Raw genomic sequence first — 16,842 nt, forward strand, 5'->3', positions numbered from 1 at the left:
AACTTAAAGGTTCAAGGATGTAGGTATTATTTTTGGTTTTGGTAATTGCTAGATGTGTAGTTAGGGATATGAGAAAAATCCTGTATTTAATATATCTCCAAAGGTCATTAGAAATTCATGATGGTTCTGTACAATACTGATGCCCGATTAGCTACTTTTGCTATTTTATTTCTTCAGAACTTAGAATTCATTTTATTTGTTCCTTTTTGTTTCTAGTTAAAGGCCTGAGCTGCTTTTCCATATTTATTTTTAAAGGAGATCAGCATTACAGTGGTGCAAATTATTTTTTAACATATATACACTTGGGTAAAAAAGAGTAATGAGAACACTAGAAGTGAAAAAGTGGTAATATTTTTCTTAAATGTCTAAGTACTATTCATACAGTATTTACATTATTACTTCCATCTTGTCTGGTAGGTAATAAAATGTGAGTGAATACATTGTCAATTAGCAAGTGCACAGAAATAATTTACAAAGCGACACAAATGAGCTAGGGGATTGACAGGGTTGAAGAATAAAGCTTGTTCTTCACATGTAAACCTTAAAGAAGGAAAAAACCTGATACCTTAAAAGGGCTCAGCTAACACAGATACTTTGTTAAGATCAAACTGTGGTCAGCTAAGCAACCAAAGGTGTGGTGAGTTATAAGAATTACCAACATGGATTCTACTGCTTATGACTGCAAGTTTGAAGACACGTGAAAAAGAGATCACAAATAATACAGTTTCTCTTTTAGTAAATTTACATTTCTGATAGAAAGCTTTATTTTTAAAATGTATTATTAAAAAAAAGGTATTACTTCCTTAGGTTTTTTCCTCTTTACTTTTGTAGTTGCATTCATTCTCTAGTAGTCTTCAGAAACCTTTAGTTTTTTCTTTTTTTTTTGCCTACTTTGCAGCAGTTTGAGCGTAGTGCTGTTATGTCAATGTGCAAGCTTTAGGCATGGGAAAGCTGGGATTCTATCATTCAGAAGATACAATTTTATTTTTTCCAGATACTGTTCCTTGGGACAATACTTCCTGTCCTCCTCTTTTGATAAATTAAAAGTTCTGATTTTAGTAATGCAGAGTACTATAGGGGCTTCTTCAGTGTCTCTCTAAATCTGACAGCCATTCAGCATTTCTGTGGATGCTATAGAAAAGAAACAAAATGCACACAGATTTCACAGTCATTTGAATAATTCCACTTCCTGTCAGTGAAACACACTCCTATATCTTGCTTATTGATGATATCCTTAAGGACTGCATGTGAATGGAATTTATTCTTTAAAACTGAATTAAGCAGCACTATGACATAGTTTAAGATTACTTCAGACTTATTTGAGGAAATTGCAGTATTCCTATAAGTGGATTTTCCCTCAGACTTCTGATTTTTGAAAGAGGTGTCTAGGTAAAATGGAAAGCTGAAAATTTGTCATGGAAAATTCCACCACAATTGCTGCAGTTAGTGTTGTTCTTGTATAGAGTGCCCAAGACAATACTGCTAAGTCACAAACTTCTTTGGAAGATTGTCTGGTGAAGAAGTCAGAACTGTTTATTAAACCAAAACTAAAAATAATTATTACATTATATTATTAATACATTATTGTGTAATCTTTATCTCAGTGAGGCATTTTGAACCTAGACTAGATTTGTCTAGTAAGTAAATGCAGCAGACCTGAAAGTTGGGCACAAGAGTTCTGAGGATGCAAAACATTTCAAGACAGGTGCACTGCTTTATTTTCATTCTGTTTTTATTCTCCAATGTGCAGGTGCCTTGACCCAAGCCATTCGCAATTTTGCAAAAAGCCTTGAAGGTTGGCTTTCAAATGCCATGAACAATATTCCACAAAGGATGATACAAACCAAGGTAGATGAAACTTGAAGTACTATTCTTGTAGTGGCAAACTAAGTGGACAATAGCATTTAAAAGGAGAAGCATTTTAACATTAATGCTAAATATCATGTTTAGCATCAAGCATCAAATAATGGCAGAGGAAATAATATTATTTGATCTTCTACATGGTATAATTCAAATATGAAGACCCATTAATATACAGTGTTAAAATGAAAGTCAAGACTCAATCTGTAGAATTAATCTACAGAGCACAATATTTAAAAATAACAAATTTCATTGTAGGTTGCCGCTGTAAGTGCCTTTGCCCAGACTCTGCGAAGATACACATCTCTTAATCACCTGGCTCAAGCAGCTCGTGCTGTGCTTCAAAATACTTCTCAAATCAACCAGATGCTCAATGATCTCAACCGTGTTGATTTTGCCAATGTTCAGGTAAAATTTAGTTTTGAATAGCAGGGGTTTTTTAAGTGTTACTTCTTCTATGATTTTGAACATTATTGTCAGGCATCATTCTATCAAGAAAGGCAAGCGCTAATATTTTGCTCATTCATATACGTTGTGAATACAACGTCCAAATGTGACAGCTTATGCTTTAGGAACATAAGAGCTCAGAACCATTACCTGTTTCTATTTGCTCTCTTGAAATGCACATATTCTTCCAACTTCTATGCAAATGTAGAGCAAATACTTTCTTAGAATGGGTAGTATGAATTGTGTCTTACTAATAGCAAAAATGATATTTTAGGATTAGAACTCAGTAGCATATCTTCTGAATGTCTCTTAAAGTTATTAAATGCATAGCATTTTCAGTAGAGACTGTCTCCATACATTAGTATTAAAACCCCATACATTTTTTTTTCTACATGCCTCTGCCTAAATATACAAGATATTTTTACTAAGCTTAATTTCTCTACATGTTTTTGCTTGTCTGAGGAAAAATACTTTGCTTGTTTTGAGGAAAAATACTTCTGTCCTTTTGGCCAACAAAGTGAAAGGTTTCAGATACCTGGTAGTTCTCTGTTTCTCTTCATTGTAAACAAGTGTTTTAATGTACTTGTTAACACACTTAACAGAAATCTAGTCAAGAGTTCTTGACCAAAGATACAATATATTAAGTACAGTAATATGTTGACATGACAGAGTCTGTGAATAAGATGTTAACTTGGCCCATGACAACTAGAGTTTCAATGGAAATGGCTTGCAGTTAGTGAGCTGTCATTCTTTTCTCATTTTCTGAATTTAACAGTTAAATTCATTTAAACTTGGTAACACTGACTAAATTGCTGATTGCTGATTGCTGCACAGTGTGTTTCTCCGCTTGTGTGCAGCTTATGTTGTCTTTAAGTAATGTGTAATCTATTACTGCATAGAGTCAGCAAACAATCCTTGTTTGAAGACAAAGTTTCTTTTATAAGACAATGTAATGGGATTTGTCTTTAAGCTTAACTTCTTCGGAACAAAAGGAATGTTGGACTTGATTTCTTGCTATTTCTTTTATTACTTTAGTTCCCTGCATTTGACTCTTCTTCCTGTTTGTCCTGCCTGAAACCCCAGCAAAAAAATTACAAGACATAAGTCTTTCAATAAAAAAATTACAAAAGTAGAAGTCCTTTCTCAAAAATTAATGTGGGAAACGGGACACTTTTTTTGTTTACATTGTTTGTTCTAATTTCTTTATTTGATGTCTGTTCTTTCATGCTATGCTTTTCCCACCTATTTGCTTTCAACAAAATTACAATAGGCATAAAATAAAAACCACTTCTTGGTCTGTCTAGTAAGTGGGTCCGGTCTCTTTCATCCACTGAACAGTTTAACCTTTGAGATGCAATTACATTGTGTGCCTGGCTTATATATTGTCAATTCAAGAGCTGCCATGTGCTATATAACAGGAGCAGGCTTCCTGGGTGTGCCAGTGTGATGACAACATGGTTCAGAGACTCGAAACAGATTTCAAGATGACTCTTCAACAGCAGAGCACCCTGGAGCAGTGGGCTGCCTGGCTTGATAATGTAATGATGCAAGCATTGAAACCATATGAAGGAAGACCCAGCTTTCCTAAAGCAGCACGGCAATTTCTGTTAAAATGGTCTTTCTACAGGTAGTATTTAATAGATTTTAAAACATTCTAACTATTCTATTAATTGCTGAATTGTGCATTGTAATGAAGTTGACAAATCTAATATCAAACAGTGGCTTGGTACATCATGAAAAACGGGGTTTTTTTTAGAGGATTTCTGTTATTAACCTTGAACTCAGCAAATGAACAGGGACCTAAATGACCCTAGTTTATTGTTTTAAAGACCATCTGAAAATGAATGCAGGTGTAATTTTTTCAAGAGTGAGAAACATACTATGAATTGTTTGGGTTAAAAAACTATGCAGTTATTAAGTCACTGTTTTTAGTGTACTTACTAAAACATTGTGGCATCAATGTTTATTGGATAAGAAAGGTAAAAGCTGGTTTTAATATATGAAAAGAACATTAAGACAAGCACTTTATGTTAGCTTCTTATTGAAACAGTAATCAGAGTAAACCTTGTTCTTTGAACCTGACTGTAGCGACTGCTTGCTGAAGATACGAAGATATAATATGAACACAATAAGTCTATTGTTTTTAAATTTAAAGTTTCAAAGCTTTTTAAATTCTGGCAATTAAAAGCATTGCCCTGGAAAGATTGACACAACAGACATTATTTGAGCAATAGTTTCTTTAAAAACAAATCGTTTTCTTGCCATTTTAGTTGTTTATGTTTTCAGCAAGTTTCTTTCAAGTTTTACACTTCTTCAATTAGTGGTAGTTATGCTAAGGTCAATACCAGAACCAAACCAGTCTAGTTATTTCCTGTGTGGTGTTCAACCAGTACCTTCTGAGAAAGGAGAGAAGCAAATGATTGCCCTTTCTTTGTCATCCCTTTAAATCAGATATTTGAGGATAATGTTACTTTTGAGAATGTTGGTTTTGAGATGAAATGTCTGTCTACATGGATAAATGTTAAAATGGCTGTGACATACAATACAGAAACCTTTTTTTTTTTTTTTTAATAGCTCAATGGTGATTCGGGATTTAACCTTGCGCAGTGCTGCTAGCTTTGGCTCTTTTCATCTGATCCGCTTGCTTTACGATGAATACATGTTTTACTTAGTAGAACATCGTGTTGCTCAGGCAACAGGAGAGACACCTATTGCAGTTATGGGAGAGGTAAGATAATATGTAAGAGACTAGACTGATAGGTTTAGTGATGAATTGGAGAAAGTGTTTTTGCACATTTTTAAATGTGTATGTAGAATGGTAGGATGTTCTGCAGTATTACAATAGACTGAGTTACAAATATATACAGTGGTTTCAAACTTGTTTCACTGGTTCATTGTAGGAGTATTAAAATAACATTGAATTCTTAAAATCAGTTATTTCTAAATGAACTTAACTCTTTTATGAATGTGCACACAGATTCATATGCATAGTTTGAAAAATGTTGATCAACTTACAACTATTTTCCACTTTATGAGACCTGAATATTTTATGTGAAAATACAAAATAGCATAGTAATAGGAAAATGTTACTTCTGTGGATCTGTTTACATGCATTTGCACACATAATTCCCACACAGAATGTATACCCTCTTTGACATAAGAAGGCTGGTTTACATGCAGAATTTTGGTTTGTCCAGACCTGTTCACATACCAGTGAAGACATACATAGAGGTTTGCAACACATTTGATTTTCATACAGTTGTTTCAAAGACTATTATCTTATAAGGAAGATCTAGAGTCTCAATGCACAACTATTTTTTTTATACTCAGCTGTGGCATCTGCAAGGCAAAGTTTCTTTTATCCCTCTTCTTTTCAGTAGTTCATCTGACCTTTTATTTTGAGGGAGACACTAAGGAAAGCATGAACTGTTCCCAAAGAATAATGCTTCAAGGTGCTGAAAATTGATATATTTGAAAATGTGCTAAACTGTTAATAGGACAGATTGTTACATTTTTACACTTGCAAGTCACTCTATCAGGTTCCATGTTACCTATAAATTGCAGGTTGAGTTGTCATTCTTCACACAAGATATATTGATAGGCTTATTAAACATTATAAAGAGATTATATACTTCCAAGAGAAGTTGGAAAGTGTCTCAGCTTGCTTTGTCAAATTATTTTATATCATGTGTCCTGACATGTTTCAGAAAAATTAAATAATTTTCTACTTAGTAGAAAGACCCACCATCACTATAGATGCTCTTAGTTTTCTTGCCTTATATTTGCAGAAAGTCCTACACAAGTATGCAGTTACAGCATTCTTGTTGTCTCAGAAGACTTTATATGATAAAGACATAAATGTAGCATAGGGCCATCTAAAAAGTTTACGAGACTGAATATGGAAATACTGTGAGGAAGTAAGTATTGCAAAATTTTTGGAGATGAGGGGCAGAATAGAAGTAATACATAAAATGCATGTCTTCTTATGTTTCTGTGTATTCAATGGCTGAAATAAAATGAGGAAGATTAGAGTCCAACAAGCACTGTAAAACAGTATAAACTGGTTGCAGCTGAGAAAAGCATTCTCATACTTCTCCCTTCCTCTTCTTCCACCCTTGGACACAGGTATTGGCAAAATTTTTCTGGAAAAGACTGGTATCATTTATAGCTAGAAGTGTATCTGTCTAAATAATGTGCTTTTAATTTGGTATCCACCAATTGGTGGCATTTTACTCTTCCAAATTTCACACAAGAGAAATGGAGGAAGGAAAGGAAATAAGTTTATAACTTACATGCAGCTTCTTTTAAAAGCTCTGGATTTTGATGTAAATCAGTTAACAGGTTGTGAAGCCTTTCTCAGCAGTGCCTTTCATCTTCCTTACAGGTAGATTAACAACACTGTGACATACTTCATTTTTGCTCCAGCACAATTAAAATGGTGCCTGGGAAATTTTAAAGACGGTTTTTTGTTATAATATTGGCAGTTCAGAATGAATATCCATTATAATTTATGGCTTTATAAAACAGAAATAGCTCACTTCAAACAACAAAGGCCCTGAGGAAGCAATCTTTAAAAAAGGTTGTACTTCTCCATTCTAATTTTTGAGTGTTTAGTTAGTGATAATTGTCTTAATAAGCACAAGACTGAAATGGAATGGGATATTGCTCTGCTATGGATAAGGCTGCAGCTAAGATCATGCATTTGAATGAATGCATCAAACCAGTGGAGCACAGATTTCCTACATCATAGATATTCTAAGTCCACATTTGCTTAAGACTGTGTCCATTTTTTTTAATTGTTTATTTTGCAGTTTGGTGATTTAAATGCTGTGTCCCCTGGAAATATGGATAAAGGTAAGCATTTTAGTATCTCCAGGGTATAATTCTGTTTAGAGCTAATGTGTCTCTAAACAAAATAAATCCTTATGTTTTAAAAACACAAACACAATTTAGAGCTGGATTATCCTTTAAAGTGCATGAATATGCTGTATAGATACATTGATAAAATACAATAGCTATGTATGTACTATGCTGCATGTAATCATGACTGGAGTATTGTAGGTTTGTTTTAAAATAAGAATATTTTGAAGATGTTTATTCTTGTCACAGAGAAATATTTCAATTTTTATGCAAATTTTAATTTTGTTATATCTAATAGGATGCAGGAGAGTAACAGCTGTGGCAAGAAAGACAAGAGTTTTTATGGATATTTAAATGTAGTGAATGTCTTGCTAAGTCAAGAAGCAGAATTGTATATAAGTAGTCAGGGAGAAATTAGTTCCTTAAATTCTCTTCATGCCCTATTTTGACATGCATTCTTATACTGACTACTTGAGTGATTTGGGGTGATTTGGCTTCAGAACTCAACTAGTGACTATAAGAATATTTGTCAAAATTTGGGGTCAAATGACCACAACTCTCCTCGCCTCAGTTTCCCTATCTGTATCTAAAAGTAACAACTCTTGTTCATCATGTTTAGGAAATGAGGTGTTTTCCAATATAAAGTTACATTGTTTGTTAGACCTTTTGAGATTGCAGGCTTTTTTCCCACATCAAAAGTATGTAGCTCAAGTGATCAAACCTGAATCTGTTTATCTATTTGAGATAACAGTTGACTTCTTTTCCATTAAAATTTTAACTTTCAGTTTGTACTTTATCAGATTGCTCCCCTGTATTTCAGCTATTACTTACAAAATAAAAAGCCTTGTTTTAGAAACTTCTCACTTTATGGTAGTTACATGCTGGTTTGTTTGTGCAGATGAGGGCAGCGAAGTTGAAAGTGAAATAGATGAAGAGCTGGATGAAAGTGGAGAGCCACAAGCTAAGAGGGAGAAAACTGAGCTAAACCAGGCATTCCAGGTGGGCTGCATGCAGCCAGTGCTTGAGAGTGGAGTACAGCAGAACCTCCTGAACCCAATTCATAATGAGCACATTGTTGCAACTACTCAGACTATCAGACAATGCAGTGCTACTGGAAATACATATACTGCAGTCTAATGTAAAACTTCCCCTGGCCTCCGACACACACTCCATTACATTAGCTGTTTAGGTTTAATACGAAAAAGAAAAAAAAAAATTCCGAAGGTTGACTGTTGTCAAATGTAACTGTTCTGATCATTATTTTGTTGGAGTTGTTAAATGGAATGGGTGTACGTATTTTGCCAGGTCTGTTTAGAAACAAAAAAATTTTTGTAAACAAAACCATTTTACTTTTGGCCACTCAATATGAAGAGGTTTCTTTGTATCAAATGCAAGGAGGATTTTTGCAAAGTTTAATGTTAATGTTTTGTCCTCTTATAATAATTTAAATTTTTTTCATAGTTTTAAAAATATTTTAATGTTAATTATTAGTTATTATGCTGATTTCATATAGTTAGGTTTTTAATTAGATGCACTTCTGTGAAATATCAAAAGAACTATTTTCTTTGATTTACACTGGAGGCATACTTATTTGACAGCAGATGTATCAAATTTGTTATAAAAGGTGCTTTTCATCGTACTACGAGAAGACACTATTTTGATAAAATTGTGAGTATTCAGGGGGATTTTTTGTAATAATGCTGGAGAGTTGAGAAGATCTCCTAGTTTCTTCCTGTGAGGAAGAAGCTGTTTAAAAGACAGAATGTGGTAATCTGTATGGCATAAATGTACCTAATTATCTGAACATGATGTAAACAATGCAAGCTTCATTTAAAATCAATGGTTTCAGATATTATTTGCATACCAGTTCCTCTGTTTTGCAGACTACTGATTCTATATGTGAGGCCACTGAACAGATGCTTTTGATTGTTCAGTGGCACTGTAGTTGTTAGAAACCGAAGCTAAAAAAGAAGTGACTTGATTATTGTTAATTTTAAGTGTATGTGCTACTTATGCTGAACTGGACATACAGGAAAACATTCCATTTGGATGACTTTCTTCTATTCCAGGTCTTTTCCTACTAGTGGTTCAATCTGCTGCTCTTAGAAAAAATGATTTATAGAATGCAAGGAATGTAGCAACCTGCATAATTTTCCTTTCAAAAACATTTCCTTGTTGTTAAAGTGGATTTAAATTTTTACAAAAATTAGACAAGGCAGTGTAACTGGCACACCTCACTTGTACCTATTTCCAATTGTGTAGAATTTGAATAGGTGGCTAGATGGACCATTGCCATTTAAGAATGTACATCAGGGATCATTGTACCTCGGCTATTACATGGTGCCTTAAACAGAACTGAAGCTAAGACTTAGTACTTTTTGTTATTCTTAACTCTTAAATTAATTCAACATGGTGTGCCTGTCATTTTCAAATTCCCTAAGAAGTAAGGACAGGTTACACAGCCTTCAAAAGAATAAAAGGATTTTTTTATTATTAAATAATTTTAATATCCCTCTTAGAATGACAATAGACCTATTTTTTCTTGTTTCTAGCTGGATTTCACTTTAATAGAAATAAAATTTGCTTGGGAATTTGGAAAGCAAAACTAGCTTTAATACCAACTTCAAATGTCAAAATAGATTGACCATAGTCCCAAGCACGATTATATATTTTCTAAACCCTTGCCTACTTTTAATTTTAAAAACTAAAAAGAAATAAATGAGCAGGTACATAATGCAGTGCATGTTTTCAATTTCTATATTTTGTGGTGTATCAGCCAGATATTACATTTTAATGGTTAAATAGTATCAGTTTATAGAGACCATATTAATTGACATTAAAGAACTCAAGTTTTTCTTCAGAAACATTTCATTGTGCAGACACATGAATTTGCTACACTAAAGTAGTGGAATTAAATAGGAAAAAAATATCCAAAAAGTGAATGAGAACACAAAAATATCAACCTTACAGGAAAGACTGTAAAAAAAATGGATTATTTTATTCTGGTTTATATAGTGTGTCTGGAAATGATTTTCAAGTCACATATACCAAATGGGAGAAGAGCATGTAAAATGGAAGTGTATTTATAGCAAACAAGTTTGTTGCTAGAGTTTACATATGCTCCAAATACAGCTACACATAAACTAAAATGTCCTAACATTATTGGTGCACAAAAAAAAATTTATTTCCTTTGCAGAATTGTGAACTCATGCACCTCATTTTGTGTAGGCATAATTCCTACTAATGTCAGTAGACGGCTTTTGCCTCAGTAAAAAGTAAAAGTGACATTTATATTCATTATTTCTAAACTCATAAATGCACTGAATCTCATTATAGATTTTGTTGTCACATATATCGCTCAGTGTGTCCTGATTTTTCCTTAGAAATCAGCACATCTGTACCCTTCACCAAAAATGCTAAAACTAAGCTGTGATAAATATTTACTCCCCTTCATTGTGCATTATAAGATGTTTACAAGTAAAATAAAGTGAAATAATTCAACTTTTTTTTAAATATTCAGCTTTTTTTTAATACTGTATTAGTTGTTTTAATTTTTGTGTTTGTTTGTGTTTTCTTATTCTTTCTTGGTTTAATGTTGAATTTGTTGTTGCTGAGAAAAGAGTACAATTGTAAAAGGTAAATCTAGATCGCTAAATATGGTGGGACTTGAGTATTTTCATTGTTTAGCTTTCCACTCCATTCAGTTGTTAAATGTCATAAAGTGAAAAACAAAACTGAACAAAAATCTGAATACAAAAAATTGAATGTATTTCATAGCTTCTAAAAACAATGAATTACCAAGACAAATTGGAACTTTCACAGGTTCAGAAAACTGACTGGAGTCTGTATTCTTATTCTTAAATTCTGAAGATGTTACCAGATTTTTTTAGAGGAAATAATCTTACTGTGTTGTAAATGTACAGATTTGGGGTCTTTTGTTTTGTTCTAACTGAAATTTCAATCAGACGCTTAGATAAAACATTTTGCACACTCTTGCTGTTCAATAGCTGGGTTTTAGTACTTGTTGAAGTAGAGAGTTACGAATACCTCACTGTGTATTCTGTAATGTGTAACGTGCGGCTGCATTGCCACACCAGCTCTGAAGTCTGTTAATGCAATGGAGAGGTGTAGCATGTGTCCACAGGGTAGACATTATGAGAGTTGACATGATTTATGTGTTTTATCTAATCTTGAAATGGAATCCAGAATAATTATTTTAGAGGCATTTCCCCCATTAGCACAAAATAGCACAGTGAACAGTGTGGGGGAAGAGGTCTTGTTGAACTACCTTTTCAAAGCACAGGGCCCAGATTTCAAGTTTTATATATGTTAAAGTGTTTTGTTACATTTTCATCGTTCTTGCGGTAAATCAATTTTAAAATATATTTTTTCTTTTTTTCTTTTTTTTTTTCACTTGTACTGTAGTATGCTCAAAGCACCTTCATTTTTAATAAGTTCCATAAAAATTTGGAAAATAGATGTTAAATTATTTGCCTATAAAATGATGATTTTAAAGGCATTACTGCCTTTAGTTCAAAAAAATAGGAAAATAAAGTTCTGTCATTCAGGAATGCATAGGCCTATATATAAATTGAATTTAAAGCAAGGTATTTTTAAAAATCTGAAACACTTTTTGTTTTATCTTGTTTTCCCCAGGAAATCATTCTCACCAATTGACATCTGCACTGTTTAGAAAAAAATCCATGCTAGAGATACTCTGCAATCCAATTTAATTCAAAATGCTTTTACAAAACAAAACCAACCACTGAGAGCCATAAATGTGCTGACAAAACCCCCAGATTTACTAGTAATATAAGTATGCAACAATAATTTCAGAGTTCAAAATACAAATCTGAGAGAGCAAGATGAATTTCTGAAAACTGGGCCCTTGTCACACTAACAGGACATGCTCTTTGTATACGGTTTAAAGCAAATTGGTACATGGAATTCTAGTATCTCTGCTAATTTGTTTGGTGATTTAACACTCACAATAAAAACTGGAATAGAAGCATAAACACACAGTGCTTAGTTCTAGTACTAGGAAATTAATTTGATATAATGCCTTGCATTAACCCTTTGAGCATTGTAAGTAACATGATGGCAACAAAGATTTTTAGATAATTTAACTATTCCACTGAGCATATACTTTGAAATAGCTTATAGTGTTGTAAATCTTTTTTTAATTATGTCTAAAGTAAATACTTGCATACAATATGGGGATGTTTTTTTTATTAATAGGGGCCTCAGTAGATGTAGGCAAAATATTCATTGCCATTTATATGTACTGTGTAATATAAAACAGTACTTCAGCTACCTGATTTTCATAACTGCATGTATATACAAAGAAAATCAAACATGATTCTACAGATAGGAAGTTGTCTACTTTAAGATTCCTTTAGAAGATTGTCCTGGTTTAGGGCAAATTTGGGAGAAAACCTCCAAAAAGGGCCCCCCCAGAAAGCAAACCCACATGGCCCCTCCCACTAACTGGTTTGGGAAGAATTTCCTCAGGGGGAAGTGGAAAAAAACAGGCAAAGCACTTCCCAACATGAAAAATGAACAATACCAGATGACAAAACTCATTTGTCGCTCTGAAGAGATGACAATTTCAGAAAGTGTCTCCGGTGGGTGGTCGCTCTGTTATTGGTCCCTCCCCTGCTGGGAAAGGCTGCTGCCCACAGTAGGCCCCAGTGGGCACAAAGTGCGAGCTCTCGGTATTTCCCCGGGTCCCAGTCCAGAGCAGGTTTGAGCAGTTCCAAGAGAAGCGAAAGAAAGAAAGTCCAGTGAAAACTCCTCTGCCTCACCTAGCTAAACTAATTAAAAAGCAAAGGAGGGCCCTGTCCTGTCCAGTCCGTGCCCAGACAACACAGTGGAATTCTGTGTTCCAGCAGAATGTGGAGGAGTGAATGCAGGCTGATAACAAAACTCCTTCTTCTCACCTTCACTCTCAGAGCCCGTTTTGAAGGCACAGAATATCCAGCATAAACAGAACACACGACTGGGGATACTAGCATCATAACATCACCCTAGGACATTCCACCCCTTATCCCCATATCATCAACTTACTACCAAACATCATGCATTTTATTCACATAAAAACTTCCATCTGTTCCAACCAAAAATTACAAGCAATACCCATCATGCCCCCATTGCATCCCCACACCAGAGCACTGAATCCAGGCCCTACAGAGCTGCATGATTCCTCACTTTCATTTTACTAACTGAAAACTCCATCTTTCACTTGCTCAGACCTTCGACACTTACACATTTCCTTCTATCTGATGTCTGTGTGGTTTAATGCACAGACAATGGCAGTAACAACATCCCGCAAACAGTGATAGTTGCATATGAGTCTCACCCCACAATCAGATCTGCCTGAGGTATCCATCATGTTGTTCCATCTCTCTGCGTTATCCACCACGTGCAACCTGATCCCTGAGCAAAGATAACCCCACAAATGGGTTTGTCTGCACTCAAGGCAGAATTGATCCACACTGTCTTCCCTAACAAACCTCTGACATGTACCACCAGGACTTTATCTCCATCTTCTATATTCAGGGACTCAGACTGAGCAGGACCTGCTCAGTTGGTGGAACCTCGGGTGTTAACTAACCAGGTGGCCTTTGCTAAATGCTGCTCCCAATTTTTGAAACATCTCCCACCCACTGCTTTCAGCTGGGTTTTTAACAACCCATTGTACCTCTCCACTTTGCCTGTAGTGGTGCATGGTAGGGGATATGGTACACCCACTCAATGCCATGTTCCCTAGCCCAGGTGTTGATAAGGCTGTTCTTAAAATGAGTCCCATTGTCTGACTCAATCCTCTCAGGGGTACCATGCCTCCAAAGGACCTGCTTTCAAGGCCCAGGATGGTGTTACGGGCGGTAGCATGAGGCACAGGGTAGCTTTCCAACCATCCCGTGTGGCTTCCACCATTGTGAGCACGTAGCACTTGCCTTGGTGGGGCAGTGTGATGTAGTCAATCTGCCAGGCCTCCCCCTACTTGTACTTGGACCACCGTCCCCCATACCATAGGGGTTTCACCCGCTTGGCCTGCTTGATGGCAGCACACGTCTCACAGTCATGGACAACCTGAGAAATATCCAAAAGTCCATGGTTAAATCCACCCCTCGGTCTCGTGCCCACTTATAGGTGGCATCTCTACCCTGATGGCCTGAGGGCATCATGGGCCCATAGAGCTAGGAACAACTCCCCCTTCTGTTGCCAATCTAGGTCTATCTTTGACACCCCTATCTTTGCAGCCTGGTCTACCTGCTGATTGTTTTGGTGCTCCTCATTAGCTCTCCTCCTGGAGACATGGGCATCTACGTGGCGGACTTTCACAGGTAGTTTCTCTACCCTGGTAGCAATGTCTTTCCACTCTTCAGCAGCTCAAATTGGTTTTCCTCTATGCTGCCAGTTGGCCTTTTTCCACCTCTCCAGCCATCCCCACAGAGCACTGGCTACCATCCAAGAATCAGTGTAGAGGCAGAGCTTTGGCCACTTCTCTCTTTCTGCAATGTCTAGGGCCAGTTGAACGGCTTTGAGTTCAGCAAGTTGGCTTGATCCACCTCCTTCAGTGGCCTCTGCGACCTGTCATGAGGACTCCATACAGCTGCTTTCCACTTCCGATTCATCCCTACGATGCGACAGGAACTGTCAGTGAAAAGAGCGTAGCATGTTTCCTCTGGTGGCAGTTGGTTGTATGGTGGAGCTTCTTCAGCCTATGTCACTGGTTCTTGTGCTTCATCTGCGACACCAAAACTTTCACTTTTGGGCCAATTTGTAATTACTTCCAAAATCCCAGGGTGATTCAGTTTACCAATACGGGCACGCTGCGTGATGAGAGCAATCCACTTGCTCCATGTAGCACTGGTGGCATGGTGGGTAGTAGGAACCTTTCCTCTGAACATCCACCCCAGCACTGAGAGTCAGGGTGCCAGGAGGAGTTGTGCTTTTGTACCAATGACCTCTGAGGCGGCTTGGACTCCTTCGTAGGCGGCCAAGATTTCCTTTTCTGTTGGGATGTAGTTGGCTTCAGACCCTCTGTAGCTCCGACTCCAAAATCCTAGTGGTCAGCCTCGAGTCTCCCCAGGCACCTTCTTCCAAAGGCTCCAAGACAAACCATGGTTCCTGGCTGCAGAGTAGACCACATTCTTCACATCTGGTCCTGTCCTGACTGGGCCAAGGGCTACTGCATGACCAATTTCCTGCTTAATCTGGGAAAAGGCTTGTTGCTGTTCCGGGCCCCAGTGGAACTCATTCGTCCTGCGGGTGACCAGGTAGAGAGGGCTCACAATACAGCTGTACTCGGGAATGTGCATTCTCCAAAAGCCTATAGTGCCTAGGAAAGCTTGTGTTTCCTTCTTATTGGTTGGTGGAGACATAGCTGTCATCTTGTTGATGACATCCATAGGAATCTGACACTGTCCATCTTGCCTCTTGACTCCCAGGAACTAGATCTCATGAGCTGGTCCTTTAACTTTGCTCTTTTTGATGGTGAAACCAGCTTCCATGACGATTCGGATGATTTTCTCTCGTTTCTCAAACACTTCTGCTGCTGTGTTCCCCCACACAATGATGTCATTGATATACTGCAGATGTTCTGGAGCCTCACCCTTTTCTAGTGCAGTCTGGATCAGTCCATGGCAGATGGTAGGATTGTGCTTCCACCCCTGGGGCAGTTGGTTCCAGGTGTACTGCACTCCCCTCCACATAAAGGCAAACTGAGGCCTGCATTCTGCTGCCAGAGGAATGGAGAAAAATGCATTGGCAATATCCATAGTGGCATACCACTTTGCTGCCTTGGACTCCAGCTTGTACTGGAGCTCTAACATGTCTGGCACAGTAGTGCTCAATGGTGGAGTCACTTCATTCAGTGCACTGTCAATCTCCATTCTCCTTCAGATTTACACACAGGTCAAATGGGGCTGTTGAAGGGTGAGTGGGTTTTGCTGACCACCCCTCGGCTCTCCAACTCTCAGATCATCTTATGGATGGGAACCACAGCATCTCGAATTGTTCTATACTGTTGGTGATGCACTGTTGAAGTGGCAATTGGTACCTGTTGCTCTTCTCCCTTCAGAAGTCCTACTGTAGATGGATTCTTGGACAGTCCAGGCAAGGTGTTCAATTGCTGGACGCCCTCTGTCACTACACCTACTATCTCAAATGCCCACCTGAGTCATTTTGGGTCTTTGAAATACCCACTTCAGAGGTAATCTATGCCCAAAATGCATGGGGCCTCTGGGCCAGTCACAATAGGGTGTTTCTTCCACTCATTTCCAGACAGGCTCACCTCAGCTTCCACCAAGGTAAAGTCCTGTGATCCCCCTGTCACACCACCAATAGAGACAGATTCTGCCCCCACATGTCTCGATGGGACTAATGTGCACTGTGCACCAGTGTCAACCAAAGCTTTATATTCTTGTGGTTCAGATGTGCCAGGCCAACGAATCCACACAGTCCAAAAAACACGGTTTTCCCTCACCTCTACCTGGCTAGAGGCAGGGCCCCTCTAAGCCTGGTTAGCCTTCTTTCCTTGGGCATATGTCTTGGAGGTTTCTTCAAGGGGATCGGACATGTCATCATCATCATCATCATACTTGGCAGTTCGGCTGCAGGCAACTGGAGCTGCTTTCCTTTTGGTGGAACTTCCTCTTGGAGTCTTGCCTT

At 37.2% G+C, this 16,842-nt stretch overlaps 1 protein-coding gene across 4 annotated transcripts in view; it reads left to right on the forward strand.

Annotated features, from left to right (window-relative positions):
• Positions 1–10,668, forward strand: part of RFX3 (regulatory factor X3) — a 105,567-nt gene extending 94,899 nt beyond the window's left edge. For all 4 annotated transcript variants that reach the window (XM_053932589.1, XM_053932592.1, XM_053932590.1 and 1 more), the window contains 6 exons: positions 1,751–1,848; positions 2,119–2,268; positions 3,726–3,934; positions 4,882–5,035; positions 7,119–7,161; positions 8,066–10,668. In XM_053932589.1, coding sequence (XP_053788564.1) covers positions 1,751–1,848; positions 2,119–2,268; positions 3,726–3,934; positions 4,882–5,035; positions 7,119–7,161; positions 8,066–8,304 — 893 coding nt within the window. In that variant the 3' untranslated portion in view covers positions 8,305–10,668. The remainder of the gene's footprint in view (positions 1–1,750; positions 1,849–2,118; positions 2,269–3,725; positions 3,935–4,881; positions 5,036–7,118; positions 7,162–8,065) is intronic.
• Positions 10,669–16,842: the final 6,174 nt, after the last annotated feature.

The sequence above is a fragment of the Vidua chalybeata genome, chromosome Z, assembly GCF_026979565.1.
Source record: "Vidua chalybeata isolate OUT-0048 chromosome Z, bVidCha1 merged haplotype, whole genome shotgun sequence".
Classification (NCBI taxonomy): domain Eukaryota; kingdom Metazoa; phylum Chordata; class Aves; order Passeriformes; family Viduidae; genus Vidua; species Vidua chalybeata.